At 49.7% G+C, this 20,391-nt stretch overlaps 1 protein-coding gene across 5 annotated transcripts in view; it reads right to left on the reverse strand.

The window, feature by feature from the left end:
- Nucleotides 1–4,662: 4,662 nt before the first annotated feature.
- SLC4A4 (solute carrier family 4 member 4) overlaps nucleotides 4,663–20,391 on the reverse strand; it is a 106,555-nt gene continuing 90,826 nt past the window's right edge. For all 5 annotated transcript variants that reach the window (XM_033061270.2, XM_033061274.2, XM_033061271.2 and 2 more), the window contains 12 exons: nucleotides 19,764–19,834; nucleotides 19,256–19,444; nucleotides 18,135–18,248; nucleotides 17,625–17,786; nucleotides 15,697–15,875; nucleotides 14,822–14,894; nucleotides 12,328–12,396; nucleotides 11,120–11,293; nucleotides 9,216–9,377; nucleotides 6,691–6,787; nucleotides 5,244–5,323; nucleotides 4,663–4,818 (listed from right to left, as the gene is read on the reverse strand). In XM_033061270.2, coding sequence (XP_032917161.1) covers nucleotides 5,280–5,323; nucleotides 6,691–6,787; nucleotides 9,216–9,377; nucleotides 11,120–11,293; nucleotides 12,328–12,396; nucleotides 14,822–14,894; nucleotides 15,697–15,875; nucleotides 17,625–17,786; nucleotides 18,135–18,248; nucleotides 19,256–19,444; nucleotides 19,764–19,834 — 1,334 coding nt within the window. In that variant the 3' untranslated portion in view covers nucleotides 4,663–4,818; nucleotides 5,244–5,279. The remainder of the gene's footprint in view (nucleotides 4,819–5,243; nucleotides 5,324–6,690; nucleotides 6,788–9,215; nucleotides 9,378–11,119; nucleotides 11,294–12,327; nucleotides 12,397–14,821; nucleotides 14,895–15,696; nucleotides 15,876–17,624; nucleotides 17,787–18,134; nucleotides 18,249–19,255; nucleotides 19,445–19,763; nucleotides 19,835–20,391) is intronic.

The raw sequence follows: 20,391 nt of genomic DNA on the forward strand, positions 1-20,391 counted from the left end.
AAACAGAGAGAAGCAGAGAGAAGGACAGAGGAGAGAGAAACAGAGAGAAGCAGAGAGAAGGACAGAAAGACAGAAGGAAAAGGAAGAACCTCACCTGGGCCCCGCCGAGGGAGCCCGGACCTGCCGCAGCCGCCACCTCCGAGCGCTGGGAGAAAATGGCGCCCCCGGCCGCTTCCGGGATTTAAATGCCCTCGGTCCCGCCCCGCGCAGCCGCGCTGGAGCCCCGCGCACCTGCGGCCCTGCCCTGCTCACACCTGTGCCGGCCTCGCGCCGCGCACGCGCTCTGTTGTCCCGCGCCGCGCACGCGCCCCGTGGCCCCGCCCCTCACACCTGTGCTGGTCCCGCCCCTCACACCTGTGCCGGCCCCGCCCCTCGTTGGCCCCGCCCCCTGCACCGCCGTCCCGGGGCCACGCGGGGGCGCCGCATCTGCACCGCTCTCCGTGTCCGCCAGAGGGCGCCCTGCGGGGTCCCGGTACCGGTCCCGATCCCGATCCCAGTTCCGACCGCGGTCCTGATCCCGATCCTCCCGACGGGGCAGAGGCAGCACCGCCCGGGACCCCCGGCAGATCCCAGCAGCGCTCGGCCTCGCCGCAGCCCCCCTTCCCCGCCGTCTGTGCCCCGCTCTTCACACCTGTGTCGGTCTCGCCCGGTTCCCCGCCCGTTCTTGGCTCGGTGCCCCCGCACCGCCGTACCGGGGCCACGCGGGGGCTCCGCGCCTGCACCGCTCTCCGTGTCCGCCAGAGGGCGCCCTGCGTCTGTACCGGGAACCGGGAACCGCCGCGCTCCCGCCGCGATCCAGGCCCGGTACCGATCCCGGTCCCGCTGCCGCTTCGACCCGCCCGCCAGGGGAGAGGCGGCACCGCCCGGGAGCGCTCGGTCCCCGCACCCCCGGCCCCAGGCGCGGTCCCCCCGCGGGCAGGCCCGGCGCTCCAGCCCGGGATCGCGCTGTCCCCGCTTCGCCACCCCCGGAGCGCCGCCCCACCGCGGGACAGCACTGCCCGCCTCTCCCTCCGTGCCCGCTGGCCGCAGCTCCCTGGGGCTCCCGTCCCTCGCCCCTGTGGAACCCGCGGGGCTGCATCGCCGTGAGCGGTAGCAGCCGCTCCGCCAGGCCCTTCCTCTCCAGGGTCTGCACCTGCTGCATTTTCCCCATGCCCATTGCCTGCTTCCTGAAGTGGGTGAGACCTGTCAGACCTCCGGGCTCATCTCCAGTCCCCAGCGAGCTGGCTGAGTGCTCTATTCATAGTACTTGCTCCAAAGCTTGCAGAGGCAGCAGAGCTGACCAACAAGGATCTCGAGAGGCAAGGAGGTGGCTCTCCCTGCCGCCAGATGAGCGGTACCGCCCTTGTCCGTGTTACAATCCCCGAACAGAACCTTTTAGATTGGAAAACACCTCTCAGGTTGACCCAGGTCAGTTGCTGACACTTCCTTCTCCCCTTGGTTCAGTGGTTGAGATGAGCGTCAGTTCCCTGGGGGTACGGAGCCCAGGGGCTGTGCAGATGCCAGCCCAGTCCTCCTCCAGGTGCTGCCCCCTGGCCAGCCCTGCTTTTCCAGGCGAGCTCAGAGAGCTGTGCGAGCAGGGATCCTGCCTGCAGGGCCAGGGGCCCAGAGGGGAGCGGCTGCTGGGGTCCACAGCTCTGTGCACTCATAACTCTGGGAGGCTCCCATGGTTGCTGTTTCCCTAAGGCAGTGGTTATTCCTGGCTGAGGAACACGTTCAGAAAGCAGATTTGATCATGGCAAGTTTCAGCCCAGAAACCAGAGGTTTTGTGGGGAAGCCCAGGCACACTGGCCTCATCCTCACTGTGTGCAGGTGACAGGAGCCAGACAGAGATGCTGTGCCACCCCCTCTGGCCACACTTCAGCTCCAGCCACTCCCCCAGGCATCCCAAAATATGCTTCAGGGCGGCCAACACTAGGGTGTATCAGCACACTGATTCTGGGATCAGATCAACCAGACAGGACTTGGCACGTAATGAGGGAAAACAGACACAAACTCTCTCATAAATGCATAAAGTTACTTTATTTTCAGTATACATTTATGTAATTTTGAAAAATATAAATGCTAAAATATCTCATCATCTTCATCTTTTGATTCCATAAAAGTCACAATAGAAAGCTTCATAAAACTGTAAAATACTATAATGTTATAAGGAATTTCATATTTTATATTACCGGGAAAAAAAAAAATCACTTTAATATGTTTGAAATGTTTTCTGCTTTTTTCTTTTTAGTTCCACCAGCTGATCCACTTCATTTCATCCTTAGTCCTTGTTCTCTCCTCCAACACATACACAGACTTAGGAGAATTAAAAGCAATGATGAAAGTGTCTGAAAGTGCGACTTGATTCAATGCAGATACAAAGGTCTGTGAGCCGGGCGGGCAGCGCAGGCCGGCAGCCACGGCGAGCTGGGGCCTTGCCTCTGCTGGGGGAGGTGGCTTCTGATCGTGCAGGGCTTTGGGTCAGTCTCCACACTTTCTCCCTGAAGCACCCACCCAGGCTTTTCCGACAAAATCCCTACTTTGGATTGAAAGGGCGTTTCAGTTCTGTTCAAAGGCATGCGGCGTGCAGAGAGCCTGGCCCGTCGTGCTGCAGGCTCTCCCCTGCTGCCAGGGGTGGGTGTTTCTCGTGGAAAGCTGCAGAACCCTTTGCCCTCAGCACAACACAAAAAACACAACAGAGAAAGATCCAGAACAGCAGTCAGGACACTTCGTGTGTATTTAACACGGTGCAGAAGTGAAGACCTCATTTCTGGGGAGACAGGTCACCAGGCAGCAGCAGATGGAAGCTGTGCCCGTGGGGGACAGCCCCTGTGATCCACCTTTCCCCTGGGATTGCCACACATCCACGGTCAGGGCAGGGTGTGCAGCAATCCCACAAGCAGCTCCTGGTACCCCACAGGCAGCGCTCGAGCCCGTGTCCCCACTGGGAGCCAGGACTGCTGCTCACCAAGGGATGGAGAGCAGTGGCTAAAGCTGGCATCCCACTTCCCAAATTACCTGTCCTTCAGCAGCAGAAGGGATCCCACAGCTGCTCCTCTTCAGGCTTTTCCCAAGTCTCCCCAGCATTTTCAGAGCAGGCTTCAGCCTGGAAGTATCCCAGAGTTCCTGGGATACTCAGCACAGATGTCTTGGAAACTGAAGGGGAGACCCCTGGAGAGCGAGCAGGAGCTGTACAGAGTTGGTGGCTCCTCTGTGGGAGCAGATGCTAAAATTTGGCATTTAAGGTCTCAGCACCATCAGAAAATCTTCTTGACTTCACCAACCCAGACTTTGGTTTTGCAAGGACCAAGTGGCAACCTGTGCCCATCCTCTGTGATGGGATTGTCTCCGTCAGGGAATTCGCCTCGAGAGCTGGGGTACTTTTCCTTCTTGTTTTGTTGTTCATTTTTGGATGAAGCTTTCAGCGTGTTCCCCCATGTCCTGGTGAAGCCCAGTTTCCCAGATGTGTGTTTAGATGCACATACCAGAATAAACATGCTACAGGAGAGAGAATGATGTTCGCTCACCACTGCTGTGATGTTCCCTCGCTTGGTTCCACCCCAAAATCCTGGGATGCCCATGCCTGGCCTGCCTGGCCTTGCTGCCTTGCTGGGTCTGGGGCTGTGGCAGTGCCAAGGTTCAGGGTAAATTCCGTAGGTGATGGTAGACAGGGCTGGGATGGAGGAGGATGTGGAAGTTTGGGAATCCAAGTGTCAGGATGAACATCCCAGCAGGCCACCTTCATCTTCCTCCTCGTCCACCGTGCCTGAGGCACAGCTCAGCTCTCCTCACTGCACACTCACACCGGTGTTCCACGGAGAAATCAACACCACGGACACCAGCATCCCTCTGCAGCGCTGGACCAACAACCCCTCCAAGACTCTTCCAAGATCACAAGAGATTTAAGTCTCCTTCACAGCAGGGATTGCTCATTAGAAAAAACTTCAAAAACCAACATAACCATAAGAAAAACAGATGCTTCGGAGCAGAAGGTGTTAATGGAACTGATCCAGCCCTGGAGATTGTGGTGCGATGTCATGGGTTTGTTTTTTGTAAAAATCACATTATATATGGTACAATACATTTTTTACAGAAAGCCTGGCATCTAGAAATAAGAGGTAGAACTACTCATAACTATACGTTTCCTGCTGCAGGAAAAAAATTCATTTTTCTTTACAGTAATTAAAAAAAGGTTAAAAAATTGTCAAAAAAAAAAAAAAAAAGAAGTCGTAGGTTAGGCCCCCATAATTTAAACAAAATAATCTAGGAAAATAACACTCTTCCATGTACCTGACGGATTAAGTCCATTAAAGTGTTTCTTTAAAAAAAAATTGCATAGGAAAGGGACATTTCCAAACATGCTACAGCGATGGCAATGGTCTGTCTGTGCTGGGAGTGAAGTACCTTCTCTTTTATCTACAGGTGAGAGCACGGAGGGTTAGCAGCACGTTCCAGCATCTCCAGCAGCGGAGCAGACATGGAATTAGCCTGGAGGTCAGCTCTGCTCTGCCAGACAAACACCAACAGCAGTGCCTCTGGCATTCCCACAGGCATCAGGTGACATCCTTAGCTCCGGAGCCAGGGAAGGCAATTCCACAATTCCGCAATTCCACAATTCCGAGCCCTGGGCAGGCAGCGGGGAGGCTCAGTCACCATCGCCGGCGGGAGCAGGAGCTTCTTAACGTTTGGCTAGTGACAAAGTGAATTTGTAAAAGATTGGACAGACAGACAAATTACAAAGTAGTTTCTGTTCCCTTGCTCCTCCAGAAGTAACCATTGTCTTCAGGCTCAAGTTCTATTCTAATTTGAGGCACAACTTTTACTGGAGTTCGTGGAGGGCTGCGAAGAAGAAGACAGGCAAGGTCAGTGCAGAAGGAATGCCAGGCTTTGGGAATACACTGCTGAATTTAAGGTAAGGCCCACACAGAGATAAGGTGAATGAGCTGGTCTGAACACTGCTCGCAGCACCCATTCCACTGACTGAGGAGCTCCAAGTGTCCAGCACTTGTGCCTCACAGAATCCCCACGTGTTTGGGTTGGGAGTGTCCTGGTTGGAAGGGACGATAAAGCTCATCCAGTTCCATGCCCAGCCATGGGCAGGGACCCCTTCCACCAGACCAGGCTGCTCCAAGAACCACTTATTCATAATCACCTTGGGCAGCAGCAGCCCAGGGTAGGGAATGTCCCCCAAGTGTTTTTTAGGAATTCCCTGTAGGAACCTTGCTGTGTTCTGAGGGGGAGAGCAGTGCATTTCCAGTGCTTACCTTGGCATGGCGTGTGATTGAAGGAAGGGAATTGTATCAGCACGATGTGTGGCGTTCAAGGAATGTTGGTGATTTTTCTCCTGGGGGAAGAAAGCCTCACTGTCACTGCTGCAGCACTGACCACGCCTCAAGCCCTGCCTTGGCTCCTCCAACCCACATCTACAGACCAAGCTCTCCTCTTAGCTCCACATGGATTGATCCAACGCCATCCCCATCTCTGCTCCCAGGTAAAGCCCCCTGGGTGCCAACAGGCCCCGTGCCCCAGGGGCTGACACTTACCTGGGCCCTCCACCCCTCAGTGCCCCTGTGCTCCCACTGTCACACCCTCGTGCCACAGCTGCCTTTTCCTGAACTGTTGTAGCCCTCAAGATGCTGGGAAAAAAATGGCATCTGATCCTAAAATCCCGAGTAACAAAATTTGGGATGCAATTTGTTTTCAGTACATCAGGAATTAAAAACAGAATGAGGAGGATATGTGATTGCTGTGGCTGATTTTGGATGATGTGCTGACATCAGCAAGACATTAAGGACATCCAAATAGCCAAGAAAGTGTCTCCTTTCCAGTGCAGAATCCATCTGTATGCTACCCTAAGGAAAGGGACCTGGCTCCCAGGTCTTAAGCCCTACGGATAATTTAAGGATCTAAAGATCTGGGGGTTTAGGAACCCCCCCAGGAAGCACCAGCCTGGCAGTAGCACTAGTTTATTACTTTAGTTTGTATTTCTCCCCTCCCACCTCAGAAGAAAAGGGCATATGACACCCTTAGCATGTTAAAAAGTCATCCCAAAGGCAAAACCACCAAGGTCAGCTGTGACTCCTCACTTAAAAAGAGGAAAATGTAAAGTGGGAATGACTGAAAATAAAGATCAAATTCATCAGTTACAGCTATCAACATGAGAAATTAGAACCAAAAAGAAGAGCACAAACCACCTAAGAAGGGAAGTGTGTTAATGGCCAACTGATCTCTGCCTGTGCAGCTTAATGACACAAATTATTAATTACTCTGTTAAATGCTGGTTTTTGCAACTGCTTGGCACCTAAGGGAACAAACAGTGACAGGACAGCGCTGCAAATCCAGAACACCAGGCTCAGTGAAAAAAAAATAAATCCCACCATCAGCAGGTTAACACCAAGGGGGAGAGGGAGAGAGAGTGGGTGGCCAGGAGACCTGTCAGGAGCCAGAGAAAAGCACTTAAACTGGAGGCACCAGAAGGAACAACACTGATTTTGTAACCAGCAAAGAAAATAAAAGCCCACAAAAGCAAAATCTGTCACAAAGCAGGGGCCTGGAAATTAAAAAGGAGAGGGGGGAAAAAAGAACAAGAAAATACTTCTGAAGTAAAAGGTAAGATTAAAAATTTTTAAAAATCACTCTAAATATATATAGATATATTTTTGTAGTGCAAGTCAGAGTCAAGCAGGCATGCAAGAGCTTAGTTCTACTCACTGTCAGCAGGTTTGCTATCACTTAGGAAAGGTTCCTGCTCCATGATGTCCATTGGTATTTTAATACTTGGGACTTTTTCTGAGTAGGGGCAGTCAGACTGTGAAAGAAACGTGTAAAAGGTCTTAGAATATTCCCACTGCTCTCTCTCTTATCGTCTCCCACACATTAAAATTATCCTTCACATAGTTCTGTAGGAACAGGTAAAAGAAAAGAAGGAAAAAGAGAAAAGCATCCTTCAGCTTAGCTGCCTGATTGATTCCACTGGTTCCCCACAGCACCCCACTGCCCTTCACACCCTCACACTCCAAAAATAAAACAGACTGAAAGAATCATCTTGTGGAATCGTAAATTGTAATAAATCTCCTCCTTCCCCACTCCCTCCTCTTAAAAGACACTGTCCCATTCTGCCTGGAGTCAGCTGCAGAAAACAGAGATGGAAAATGCATTTGTGGGCAGACACAGCAGGGCACTGGCTGCTGGAAAAGCTCATCCAAACCCTTTATCCTGCTGGGATTCCTGTAAAAGCCCTTGGTTGTTCCCAATTGCTCTGCAGGGCCCAGATATGGCAGGGCAGAGGCTCCTGACATCCTGGCTCTGCTCCCTCCTTAATGCAAGTGGAGTCAAAGCCAGTCTCAGTTCCATCTCTGGTTCATCAACTCCAGAGCCCTGGGTAGAACTCTGTAAGCCTGGCCCAGCCAGAGGAAACAGCAACCAGGTCAGGATGAGGCACAGGGAAGAGCTGGAGTCCCTCAGAGCTGGCATTTTACAGCCCACTGCCTTCTATCACCCACCTGCCTCTGCTTAATAGGAGGTACTTGGAATTGCTTTGCTTTTTTAAAAATAAAAAGAACTCTTCATAGCCAAGGAAAGGCTGATAATGCCTAACTTGGCACAGGCAGGAAGGTGGGATTTGCCAGAAATGCTGGGACACCTTTGTTCCTGAAGGGAACCAGAGCCACAACACCAGGGTGGAGGGAGGAGACCTTCCAGCCAGGGCATGAAAACACTAAGGAGGCCAGAGAATGGCTCTCCCTGGAGTATTATTCTTATCTTTAATTTATTTTTTAACATAACTGATAATCAGTGCCTTATTTCATACTCCAACAACAAGATGTTTCCTCAGGACAATTTTTATGAGGCTGAGGGATAATTCAAATAAAGCACAAACAACACCCAGCAGTTCCCTTGGCTGAACTCCAAGCCATGCATTGCCCCCCACATCCCACAGGATTAACTCTGGGGGTGGATATTTCTGGAAGGGAAAGTGTGAAAATAATCCAACCAGTAATGCCCAGTGCTGTGTGTTCAGGAAGCTGGTAAAAGCAAGTGCTGAAAAAAAACCTGCAAGAGTTAAGAACCAATATTCTGCATTAAATGTCTTAGCCATTAGATTAATTACTGTACCTGGAATTGAGGAAAAGCCTGGGAAGAGAGGAAATACAAAACCCACTGGAGAGAGGGAAGCCATGGCTTGGGATGTGAGGCTGCTGGAGTCACACCAGTCAGGAGGAGGGGATGGAGTCAAACCTTTGATGATTACTCAGCAGGGTTCCTTTAACCTCATTTTGCCTTGCTCAAGGGTGCTCAGGAAAACCCTGGCCCTGGGAACTGGAGGGATGATGGGGCAGGGCAGCTTGCTGTCTGAACTGAAAGCCAGTCCTCCCAGCTTCAGGTGACCTTACCTCTCCCTGCACCCCAGGCCCTTCCTCATGGACATGAGCAGAAGTGACACCATGCTTAGAACTCACCACAGAGTGTGTTTAGCACTTCAACATAACTTTAAAGGGTTTGAGTTAGACCTGAGCAGGAGAACATTTAAAGGCACCAAGACTGCATTTCTTCTTCTTAGATATATATATATATATATATATATATATATATATATATGTACAGGAGGAAGGAGGACAGTGAAAGGCACATGGTCTGGTCTGGCCAGGTCACTTTTCACTATTTAGGGCATGCTGCCACCTGAGGGAGGAGCAGAGTGTACTGCAGAGGGCACAGATGCTTGGGAAACACTTAGGTGATTACTTCTACCAACACAAAGCAGCTTTTCCTGCAATATGACAAAATCACATCTATTTCGTGCTTTCCAGAAGAGCCATTACAAAAATATTGTTTAAAAGAGAAAACCAGTAGGACCAGAGCTGCTGGTGAAAAGCATTCTCCTCCTAAAATATAAGAGACAACAAAGGGGAGAAAGGCATAGGAGGGAAGCTGGAGGAGGCAGGGTGATGAGAGGCATTCTAGCAAGGGGCATGACATCTCAGCAGGTACCTGGTGCTCTTGGGAAGTGTGATTTCATTCCTAGCAATGCACACACCACCCACCACAGGCTGGAAAAGGGAAGGCAGTGTAGGAATTAAGTTTTCTTTGGGACCATTTGCTGCAGCAGCAAAAGACTGAGCTGTCAGCTCCACAAGTGGCTGGAAAATGTCCAGCCTCAGCACTGGGCAGGGCATGGAACGTGCTGGGGGTTAGCTACCTGGGAAGGAGGAATGTGACAAGAGCAGGAAGCTCCTTACATCATCATTGTCACTGTCCATACTGCCCTTCTTCTTTTTCTTCTTCTTCTCATCCTCTTTCTTCTTCTTGTCCTTTTCTGGAATGACGTCGTCAAGAAAGCTTAAGTCATGCTGGGAAAAGAGGTAGTCCATGGCTTTTCTGACTGCCACCAGGGCCAAGATCTGCAAAGGCACAGAGGGATTCCCAGTCACATTTTACTGTTCATTTGGAACACTGCATTCCTCTCCGCTCTGCTTCTAAGCCCACACTCTTGAATTCTGGCTGTAAATGAACATACAAAGAAGGTGGTGAACACATGGGACATCCCTCAGCTTGAGAGGTTGTGCTGTGACTGCCTCATGACACAAAACAACATCATAATCAGTCAGTACTCCTGTATTAGTAAATAATTTTTTTTAAAAAAAGAGCCCTTTCATTTACTTTTGGAGGCAGGTCCACAGGACAGCCTGACTAATAAAACCTTGATTTATTTCTCACCACTTGCCCAGCTGAACTCTTAAGAAATCAGATGAGTGCCAGTCTGCGCTCCCAGAGTTTGCAGAATAAAGTTGACTGGGATTGTGGCAGCAGGACACTGGAGTAAAAGCTTGCTCAGTGCAAGACTGCAATGAACACACTGGGAAAAAGGAAGGCATGTGTCTGGAATGGGTCCTTACAGAGGCTTTGCCAATGGGTCCAGCAGCAGGCTGGAGGCTGTAACCTGTTCCCAACAGGCTGCCTTTAAGGACAGCTTTGTCCCAAGCCATCGTGATCCACAGCACAAACAATTCCCAGGCTTTGCCTTGCGTAACTTAAGACGCGATTACACACGCGAGGAATTCCTCAGGGGTGGAAAGGTGCCATGCAGACACCAGTGAGGATCCCAGCATGAGCCTCTGTGCTGAAAATGCCTTTCCTCCAAATAAACAGGGAGCTGGCTATTGGTCAAATCCTCACAAACTGGAAGTTTGCAGTTTTTTGCTGATGAGGGCAGAAAATTGAGCATTTCCCACCATATCTAGCTCCATCAAAGGTGAGGCTGTGCCTTCCCTGAGGCTGCACCATTCTAACAAACTTTGCCAGCCTTGGGTTTCACTCAGATTCTGGTATGGGCAAAGAGATTTTAGATTCAGCTTCCAACATCAGTGCAACACAGTCATGGAATTGTGATGGAATGCCATGTCAGTGGGAATTACTGATCTTTAACATCTTTTACAAGAACATTTGGAGATTTTTTTACTTGCATCATCTATTCTGATATCTGGGTTCTGCCCTCCCTTCTTCTCTCCCTTAAATAATCCCTGCAGCTTCCACCTGCCCCCACAACTGAGATTTTACTCGTCCATAAACCTGAAATTAGGTGATCTGGGATCAAGATTTATTGAGGAGTTTCAGAAAGCTTTGCCTTTGTACAAGTCTGACCCATCTCCAAGCCAGAGTGCCTAACAGTGTCTACAGCTCTGGCAATAACATGATGGTAAACAACATCAGTGTCTTTTTACTTGAGTTCAAGGAACAGAGACATTCCCTTTCCCTCCATTTGGCACCTCTCTTAGCACTGAGCTTCCTTCTTGGTTTGTCAATTTTGCTTTTTAAAGGGAGTATCTGGACTAAAACAGAAAAATGATGCCCCTCTCCTTGGTCCATGCAGCTCAAGGAGAAACCACAGCAAATCTAACCTTGGCAGCCAGGAACAGTCAACATTAACTACACCTTCCTGGGAGAAAATTAACTTTCCAGGCTCGTTTTTCTCCAGAGGATTTATGTAAAGGCAGCCACGGGCGCACTGACCCCGTGCAGTGAGTGGAGCCCTGAGCCAGAGACTCCACAGGGAGAGGCTGGATTTACACATTTCCAGAGAGCACAAGCAGGGAAGGAGCAGGCTGTGGTCACAGTGAGGCATGAGAAGGAGAGCATCACCTACCATGACAGGGAATATGATGGCAGCCACGGTGGATTTGAGGATCCAGAGGAGGGCCAGGCACACCACCTGCAGGAAGGTGAAGAGGTGGACCCTGCGCAGCGGCACGTGGCGCAGGTAGATAAAGTCAGGCTGGTGTTTTAGAGGCATCAAGAGCAGCTTCAGACGATCCATGAACTGGAAAGGAAAATGAGGACATGTTGGAATGAAACCCAGGATGTACAAAAGAGAGAAAAAAAATTAAATGCCCAAACCAGGGTCAGCATCACACTCTGGGGCATTTTTGCTGTCCTCCCCTTCCCTGCTCCTGCCTTTAGGGACAATGCTTTTTTTTTCCCCAAGTAAATCAGGAGCAGAGGTCAACAGAGGCAAGAGCAGACACTGCATTGCCAGAAAACAGAACAGCACCTCACCAAAGCGCCAGGAAGACGGGCAGCTTTGCCAGCAGTGTCCCTTTGCCCTGTGCTGGACCGGATGCACTTGGAGTTAAACCAAAAGGGACATTTCTCATTGAGTAAAAAACACGCTGGATCCCAGTCCCCTCACCACCTGGGTCGGGGGCAGGGGAAATCCCCTACAGGAGAGCCAGCCCTGGGGCCAGCAGGACAATCCCCTCACTGTCCCCTGCTGGAGCATGGGCTCCCTGCCCACTGCTGGGACCAGACGGAACCCACACCACTGAATGGAAGCTGGAGCTGTTTGACACAACAGGAGGGAATTCTGGGGCTCACAGAACAGGCAGTCCCTTCCCCTTAGGGCACAATCCAGCACGAAGAAGAAAGGCCACAATTAACAGAGTGCCAGAAAGCAACAAAACCATTTCCAGCCTCCTTGGGCCAGCTACAGGCACTGGGCATGAGAATGGCTCCTTACGTAAGATTTCCTCAATGACCAAGACAGGGGCTTGGCTTCCCTGCTCCTTAGCATTGAGAAATAACCCCACTGCCATAAATCATCCTCCTTGTTTGCCTTCAGTCTGTGGCAGAGGACCCAAACTACCCTGGGAGTGAGCCTGAGCTGGGGAAGAAGCCTACAGAATCCTGGAATGGTTTGGGTTGGAGGGGATCCTCTTGTTCCACCTCAGCACACCCAGGCCTGTGGCAAGGTTTGTCACCAGCTGCCACCCTTCATGGGTATCTTGGGAAGGAAGAGTGAAGGAGAAGGGCAAAGCTGGAGGGCTGTGGAAGAAGCCTGTGCTGCTGCTGACTCACCTGCACGCCGTTGAGGGACGCAACTCCCATGTAGAGGAAGACACCGTAGAGCACGGGCATGGGGATGAACTGCGAGACAAGAGCAGGAGAGCCCCGGTGAACAACCTCCCTGTACACCCCACACTGCTAACACATGGTGGGACAACATCCCCAGCTGGTCATCAGCTCAGACTGCGCCCCTGAGGGCACGACACAGAGGAACGAAGCCATAGAAATAATAAAGCAAAATAAAGCTGAATAAAGAATAAATCCTGCTGTGTTTTGAGAGACGTGAGGACATTTGTGCAGTCACACTCTCACTCTCCTACTTCAGGACATCTTGTCAAGAACCAGAGGGAATAATGCCAGCCACTCAGCAAGCTAAGGAACACGTGGGCAATCCTGTGATTCCATGTCCAGTCCAGCTGGGTAAGCCATGCAAATCCATGCAGAAAGGCTGTCCTTTGGAGTCACACCTCAGCACATGCCAACCCAATCTCTGCCTGCTCCATCTCTCACACACATTAATCCACAACTACTCCCAAATACAGGACAATGACTTCCCTTCTTCATTGCCAGGATGTGTCCTTTCAGACATCACTTTCTGCTCCCTCAAATTGCTAAGTGCTGCCCGTTCCTCCACACCAGGCACATGTCCCTTTGGGAGTGAGGAAGGTGCAGGGGAGCACCAGACAGGGTCCCTGGAAGGAGTCTCTGTCCCTTAGAAGTGGGCAGCCAGCCTGGCATGACATGAATAAACCATAGGAAGGAGCTCAATAACAGCCTTTGTGGGATTTACTGGCGCCCAGGGAGGATGGAATGAGTTCCAAAGGACAGTCCCTGCTGCAGTGCCAGGGGGCTGCCACTGAATGGCAGCCACAGCCAGGCCATGGCACCCTCCCCTTCCAACCTCAGCACTGAGCTCAATAAAGAGGCAAATAACACACAGCTATCCTGTTTCTGCATATTCTCCATCACCCTGTCCGTGGTTTCCAGCAGGCATTTCCCTGGGGCACATGAGCACAGTCACCCAGCCACATGCTATCCAAAGCCTCCCTGCCTGCACTTTTCCTTCCTTCCTTCCTGAGTCTCACTGCCCGTCCCCTCCTGCGAGTTCCTAATTGCTAACTCATCCTTCTCCTGGATTTATGTGCTCCTTCAAGTGGGCTGCACTGGTGTTTCCCATTTGAAGGTAAATGCTTTCTCTGTGGTGTGGGGTGTGAGAGGGACAGGGACCCAGCGGGTGGTTCCCAAAGCTGTGGGTGACCATGGGATTCAGAGCCCTCACTGGATCTGAGGGATGAGACACGACACCACAGTAGCTACAGCAAGCAAGAGTTGAGCTTTCTAGCTCATTTTCACTGCTCTCTTCTCCTCCCCTTCTATTTATTTCCATCGGGTTTTTTAAAAGTAAGAAAAATATCTGAGTATTATTTCACCATTCCATGAAGATTAATCCTGTAGATCACTCCGAGGTGAAACCTCAGTACCTGAGCCTGCAGAGCAGCAAGCAGTGCTGTCATTTTGGAAGACTTTCTCTTGGCAAAGTATTCCCTAATGATGGGAGTGCTGGCTTTGGTGCTCCAAGCAAAGCTGCTGCAGGCCAACAGAACTAAAACTGTATTTATAGGAAAGTGCCTGTCACCCTCCTAGCAGGGCCAAGGATGTTTCTGTGGAGATGTGCCTTGGCTGAGCAGGAACACCACCACCATCCAAAACCAGCACAACCACCGCAAAGCCCTCAGAAAACAGAGCTGGGATTATTCTCTGGATTGCCTGGTTGATTAAATTTGGGACTGTCAGCGTTCAATTTGCCGCTGGCAGGAGAAGACTGAGATGTGTTTAGCAGTGCAGCTCTCTCCAGCAGGACCCTGCCACTGGAATTTGCTAAAGGTCCTGAAATCCTGCCAGCTCCTTCCCGCTGGCACGTGGGCCAGCAGCATGCTGACTTATCCTCAGGAGTCCTCCAGTGAGGATCTTAGGGGAAGCACGGACAAATAATTAATGACTGAAACAACCACAGGGGAACTAACAGACCCCAGTGGAATAGACAGAGAGGGATCTTGCAGGGAAAGGTCACATCAACCGAAAAACAGGATTATCACAATCAGACATTAAATTAAAGGCACAGAAATGCCTGTTTGTGTGGAGGTGGAAACTGTTACCCAAGACACCACAATCTGAGCTGTACAAACAGCCTTAGAAATGAAGAACAGGAACACACTGCCTTGGAAAGCCACTGCCTCCATTCCTTGCATGGGCAGCATTGCTGCTCCCTGCCTGCCTCCGCCCCTCAGGCTCACACTGCCCTGTAATAATAATAATAATAATAATAATAATAATAATAATAATAATAATAATAATAATAATAATAATAATAGTAATGAAAAAGACCACAGTGCCCAAGAACCCCAGCCCTGAACTCGGTCACTATCCTAGCACACTACAACCATGTTGCTATTTCCTTCCAAAGGGTTTGGATTTAAGCTCTCTAAGAACTGTGAACAGTCCTTACCTTCAGGATGGGAGCCATGAAGACAGACACCCCAGTCAGGATGAAAACGATGACTCCAGTGACCCTCTGCTCCCTGAAACAACATCACTGAGTCAGGACCACAGGTATTAACACCAACAGGAGTCCCCAAAACCCATTTTTGCAGACACATTTCTCACCCTTCAGCATCAGGCAGGTGGCTGGATCCTGACCAAGACCTCTGTTAGAAATCCCCAGATGGTTTTGTTACCTTGTCTGGGGATCAGCACAGCACTGAGCCCGAGCCTGGGGCAGCATGTCTGCAGGTTAAACACTCCCAGGTCCCTGCACAGCCGCACTCAGAGCGTGCACAGAGGCAATAAAGCACCAGCCATACGTTGTGAGCCCTGCCCACAGCACTCCAACAGCCAGGTCAATCAGCCAGGCCTTCGTGGGGTGCTGAGCGTGTGCCTTCAGCAGCACCCACATACAAAAATACCTCAGGCAGTAATACTTGAGAACACTCAAAGTCAGGCCACAAAATTTCCATTTAATTACCTAAACAGGGCAAACAAGCCTGATTGCCAGGAGTAATCCCATCGGAAGCACTTCAGACCACTTAATTAAGGCAACCAAACACAGGAAAAAATGCTTCATTAAGTAGAGGTGGTTGCACTAGGTATGACAGGTGTGTATGTTTGACCACTACATTTGCTAAGGAACTTGCTGAATTTCCCTGGATAGAGAAATATGCAGGAAATTTATTTCCTTTAACACAGGAACACTGTGTCTGATGTGGCCAAATAAACTTGCCCAAGGAACTGGCTTTGGAAACAGGGAGAAAGCAGCACAAAATTCTTTGTACAGAAGGATTTTGCAGGCAAACAAGGTAATGAAGCCTTGCTGGTCGGACATACCTCACTCCCAGAAACTTGGGCTGCTCTCCAGGGGCTGAGGTCTCCGTCTCCATCTTCAAGCTGTCGATGTGAGCGATGGAGATGACGGTAGCAGCCACGTACCAGGGCAGCCCCATGAAGGAGCAGACAATCATCAGAATGGCCACCCAGAACAAATCCAGATGATAGCCAGCACCTTTCTGTGGAGGGAGACAAACAACCTTCAGCTTAATTATTCCAAATGCCTACGGAGCAGGGCAGAGGCACACTGGACAGGCAGCATTTCCTTCTGCAACAGCCTGGCCACCAGAGCCAAACACCAGAAACACACTGGATCTTGTGAGCAGCATAAGGAAACATCTCCCTCAGGACACAGCCCCAGGCTCCTTCAGGAGTGCAACAAGAACAGCTGAAGCCTCCTTCCTACCCAAAGGAGAAAGCTGCCCTCATTCTTGACTCCTTTTCAAACACCTCTGATCCTCTATTTTTAAAATCCTTTAATGAAATGAAACAGGAAATCCAGCAGCCATAAGTGCCAAGAGAAGAAGTGAAGAAACAAAAGAGCCACCAAGAAAAGGGATCTTCAGAAAAACAGCAGACAAACCTCTAAGGTTTGCTATTTTAAAACAGATTAACCTTTATTAAATCCCATTCAATTTGATTTCATTGGAAAAAACAAATGATCCAGGCCCAGGATGACCCAGGAGGGAGAACAATCCAGTTTCTCTTGAATAGTCCTCACTGTTTTCCTCACACGTGTGCTGCTTACCTTGGCTGGCTGGTGGCACCGGGATGGGCACCCAGCAACACCCTGCCAACACCTCAGCAAGGAGTGAGCAGAAAAAACACCTTTTTTCCTACAGCAGATCTCGTGTATAGAAGTGGTTTTTGGTGTGGAACAACAGGATGGGGCTTGTGAACCCTCAGTTTCACTGAATACCATACCCACACCATAACAAAGGAAGCAAGGAATCCATTTTTTACATCAAACAGTACTTTGCTGGAGTGTTTATAATTTTGTTACTAAAAAAGTACAGCCAGTGCTGACAGCAAAACCACATTCAGTGTTTAATAAGCTGCAGAGATGAGGGGCCTCTTCTTCACGAGGGAAGAAGAGCGAATATTTTCTTACAGTGTTTAAGAAAATGCTATGTCTGCTTGGTTAGGTGCAGGACACAGACCTAAATCTGTTTAGCCATCTCTGAGCAACATGAGGGTCCTGTACTGAATTTATCTGCCCAGACCCAGGTGGCAAACAAGGATGTTCTGAGGGGTTTTTTTAAACTCAGCCAGCAATCATCACTGTGCACAAGAAACCTTTCCCTTCCCCTGGTACTTCCACTCTTTCCCCCAGGCTGGGCTTAGGATGGTTTTAAACTACACATTACTTGTCTAATGTTTACAGTGACCACATGAATTGAAACATGCTCCTCTTTTCCAAGCAGAAGCTCCCTTCCCAACAGCTCTCCAATAACTGATGAAGCAGATATCTAAATGATGACCCACTACTGCCTATGTTTTGAGGGAGTTGTTACCCCACGGGTCAGACCACTTGAAACATGCCCTGTTAGCAGGAAGGGAGAGTCTTCTTTTACAGGAATTTAATATTTTTCAATAGAACTGACCGTACCGGGAAAGGAAAAAAACCCTACAGGCATGAGAAACTGCATAGCACTGGTCTGGAAAGTTTGTTTTAAAAACATGACTACATCTTAGGCTGTTACATATCAGCCCTTCTTTAAATAACATCCAACTGGGGCTATGCCTTGGTATGTCCCAAATCTCTGCAGCTTATTGCTCCCATTTGACAGCACCGTGCAGCTCCGGCCACAAAGCCACTCTTCCTGTTCAGAAACAGCAGCCAGTGACAGGGAATGGGCTGGTGTCCACGAGGGAGGAAGGTGGCAGGAGCACACACCAACCCCTGCCCAGGCTCCAGGCACACCCACCTTGAGCTTGTGCTCCTTCCTGTTGACGATGACGGCGGTGATCTGCTGGTCCATGAAGATGAGGATGGTCACCAGCAGGGCGGGGATGGCTGCAGCCAGGTACACCCACCACGGGTTCCCTCCAAAAGGTGGGATAAACCAACCCCTCTCGGGACTGGTTGGCTAGGAAGGGCAAGGAGAAGAAAGTTTGTGTTAGAGGTGCAGGACAGGGCTGGTGACATCCCACAGCCAGGTTTGCTTCCAGCAGTGGAGCTCCAGGGAGACACTTGGGTGTTTGTAGCAATTTCATCCTTCCCACTAACACCTATCAAAGGTTCCAAGTATGGAGGCAGAATTCAGGAGGTAAATCAGCCAATTAAAATGATGCTGACAAAAAGCATCCTAACCCCCTGAGTAAACCAGCCCTTTCCAGACTGTTCCCATTCCAAGGGCAAGTCATTCCACACAGAGCAGGTGGGAGGGAAAAGGAACCTCTTCCAAAAGCCAGCAAAGAAGCTGAAAACAACATACCTTGAATTCACTTGGCACAATTAGTTTTGGTGTGTCCACACCAACCAGGGCATCTATTCCACAGAAAATCAAAATGGACAGGATAATGGCAAAGTCACTGATGAGCTTCCGGGCCTGAAAGAGACGTGGCATCATAACCACAGGAGTCAGCAGCACCAAACACCATCTCACCCACGCCTCAGTGTCTACATGAGAAACCCTGGCAACACAAGCTCATCGTTTCTGCTCCCATAAATGTGCCCACCATAATTTCCAGGGTCATTTGCCACACATGCCTTGGTACTTTGCTGTGTTCTCTGAAAGTCTAAATGGAAGCACAAAAACAACACAAACTTCCAAGAAAGAGATACTCTGAAGGACTGGCAAAGATTGTTGTTTGCTGTTCAAGTAGCAAGTCAAACTAAAGAGAGGAAAACAAAACAGGCTTCTCAGCTAAATCCCTAAGATTGCAGCTCTCCTGAAGTCATTGGAATACAACAACTTAGAGCTGCCACTGATCAGATCCCAGAATTTAACCAGACAGGAGCCACTGCATTGTGTGAGCTTTCCAGAGCTGTTGTTCCTTCCAGTTTTCCTGGGTTTGCATGGTTACAGATAAATTGAGCTGCATTCCAGCCTGGATGGAATTTGTTTCCTTTTTATTAAAAGTAAGAGGGGTTCAATTGTAACACAGTGGAACAGTAAACATCCATGCAGGATAAATCCCTGTGTGTCAGAATGCCAGAAGTGGGGCAGTCTCAGAGAGAAATGGCTTTGGCACACACAGCAAGCGCTGGCTTGCACGCCTGGCCTGGGAGCCTCACCAGGGGACAAAACAAGCAGATGCACCTGAGACGTGCCTGTAAGCTTGGAAGGGCTGTCTGCAGCACCTCTAAAATCCCTGCCACATCGCCCAAACAGGTTCCAGCTCCTCTCAGCCCTTCTGCTGCCTTATCTGTTCTCTCCAGAACCACTGGGAGCAATCCCAGGCATACCTTTGATAACCAGATCCAACACCAGGTGCACTTTTATCCCAGCCAGTGCAACCTGGCTTCCTTGCAGAGCACCTGTGTGCAGGACAGCAGCTCCAAAAGGAAGGCTGTGCCCTCAGAAAGACTGATGGGGTGACAGGAGATACTTACAGTGGTGGGAAAGTAGCGACTGGTCTTGAATTTCTTCAGGGCCATGGAGCAGGTGTAAGTGCCGAAGAAGAGGATGAAAGACATGAGGGTGATGTCAGGGACATAGTCACAGTTGTTGCCAACAAGCTGACCCCCGTACTTCAAGCACTCCTTGGCTGTCAGAGCTGCCCAGTCAATGGTGGTGTTGTCCTGCAGGAAAAAGGGAATGTTTCCATGTGGCTGTGTGTACTCTGCCCACGTTGGGACAGGGTATCTGAGAGGAACAGGGAGGCATCATGCAGAAGCTAAAAATCATGGCATCATAGAAGGGTTTGGGTGAGACCATCTTCCTGCTGGTGTTTGCCTAAAAGGGGTTGTTACTCTGTGCCTCTCCTTCCTTCCTTCCCCCACACGCAGATGTGATCCATCAAGCTCCACTTCTTCCTCCTCATTACCCAGAGCTTGCCAGCAGAGTGGCACCATGACACTGTGAGTCCCTGTGATCCCTGCCTTCCCAAGGGGAACTCACCAGCTCCGAGGAGGGAGAGACCAGCTCGTCGTCTGACAGCACCATTGTCCTGTTAAGTAATGAGCCATTAACTGCAAGAGAAAAGAAAAAAGGCAGTATGGTGAGCAGGATGCAGGAAACAGTTAGGAAGGAGAGCCAATTCCAATTATTAAATAATCTCTTGACTCTGTCAAGCTGTTTGCCACCTCTTTGCTTCAGTAAAGTGAGTCACAAGTGTTTCAGAGAGACTCAAAAGCCTGTACCATGAATCACTCACAAAACAGAAAAAGAAAAGGTTAAGTGAAACATAACCCAAACCCAACTGGGATTATATTTTGAGTTCACGGTAAAAAAAACCCCACAAAAAACCAGACAGACAATATAATATTTCATAGCTTTCCAATATTCTTCTAATGATTTCTGGATTAAATTAAATACCCACAGAACACTCCTAATGATTAATTTCAAATGCAAGCACAATGCCAAAGATATCCAGAAAAGCAAAATACATTTCAGTGTCCAGCATAAACACAGTTTTGAATTAAAAGAAAGAAAAAAGAGAGCAGGCAATTGAAATCAACAGGATGGGGATAATTTCTTTGAAAGAAGGAGAAGCATTCCCTGTGGCTTCTGCAGCATTAGGAACCAT

This window comes from Catharus ustulatus, chromosome 5, assembly GCF_009819885.2.
Source record: "Catharus ustulatus isolate bCatUst1 chromosome 5, bCatUst1.pri.v2, whole genome shotgun sequence".
Taxonomy (NCBI): domain Eukaryota; kingdom Metazoa; phylum Chordata; class Aves; order Passeriformes; family Turdidae; genus Catharus; species Catharus ustulatus.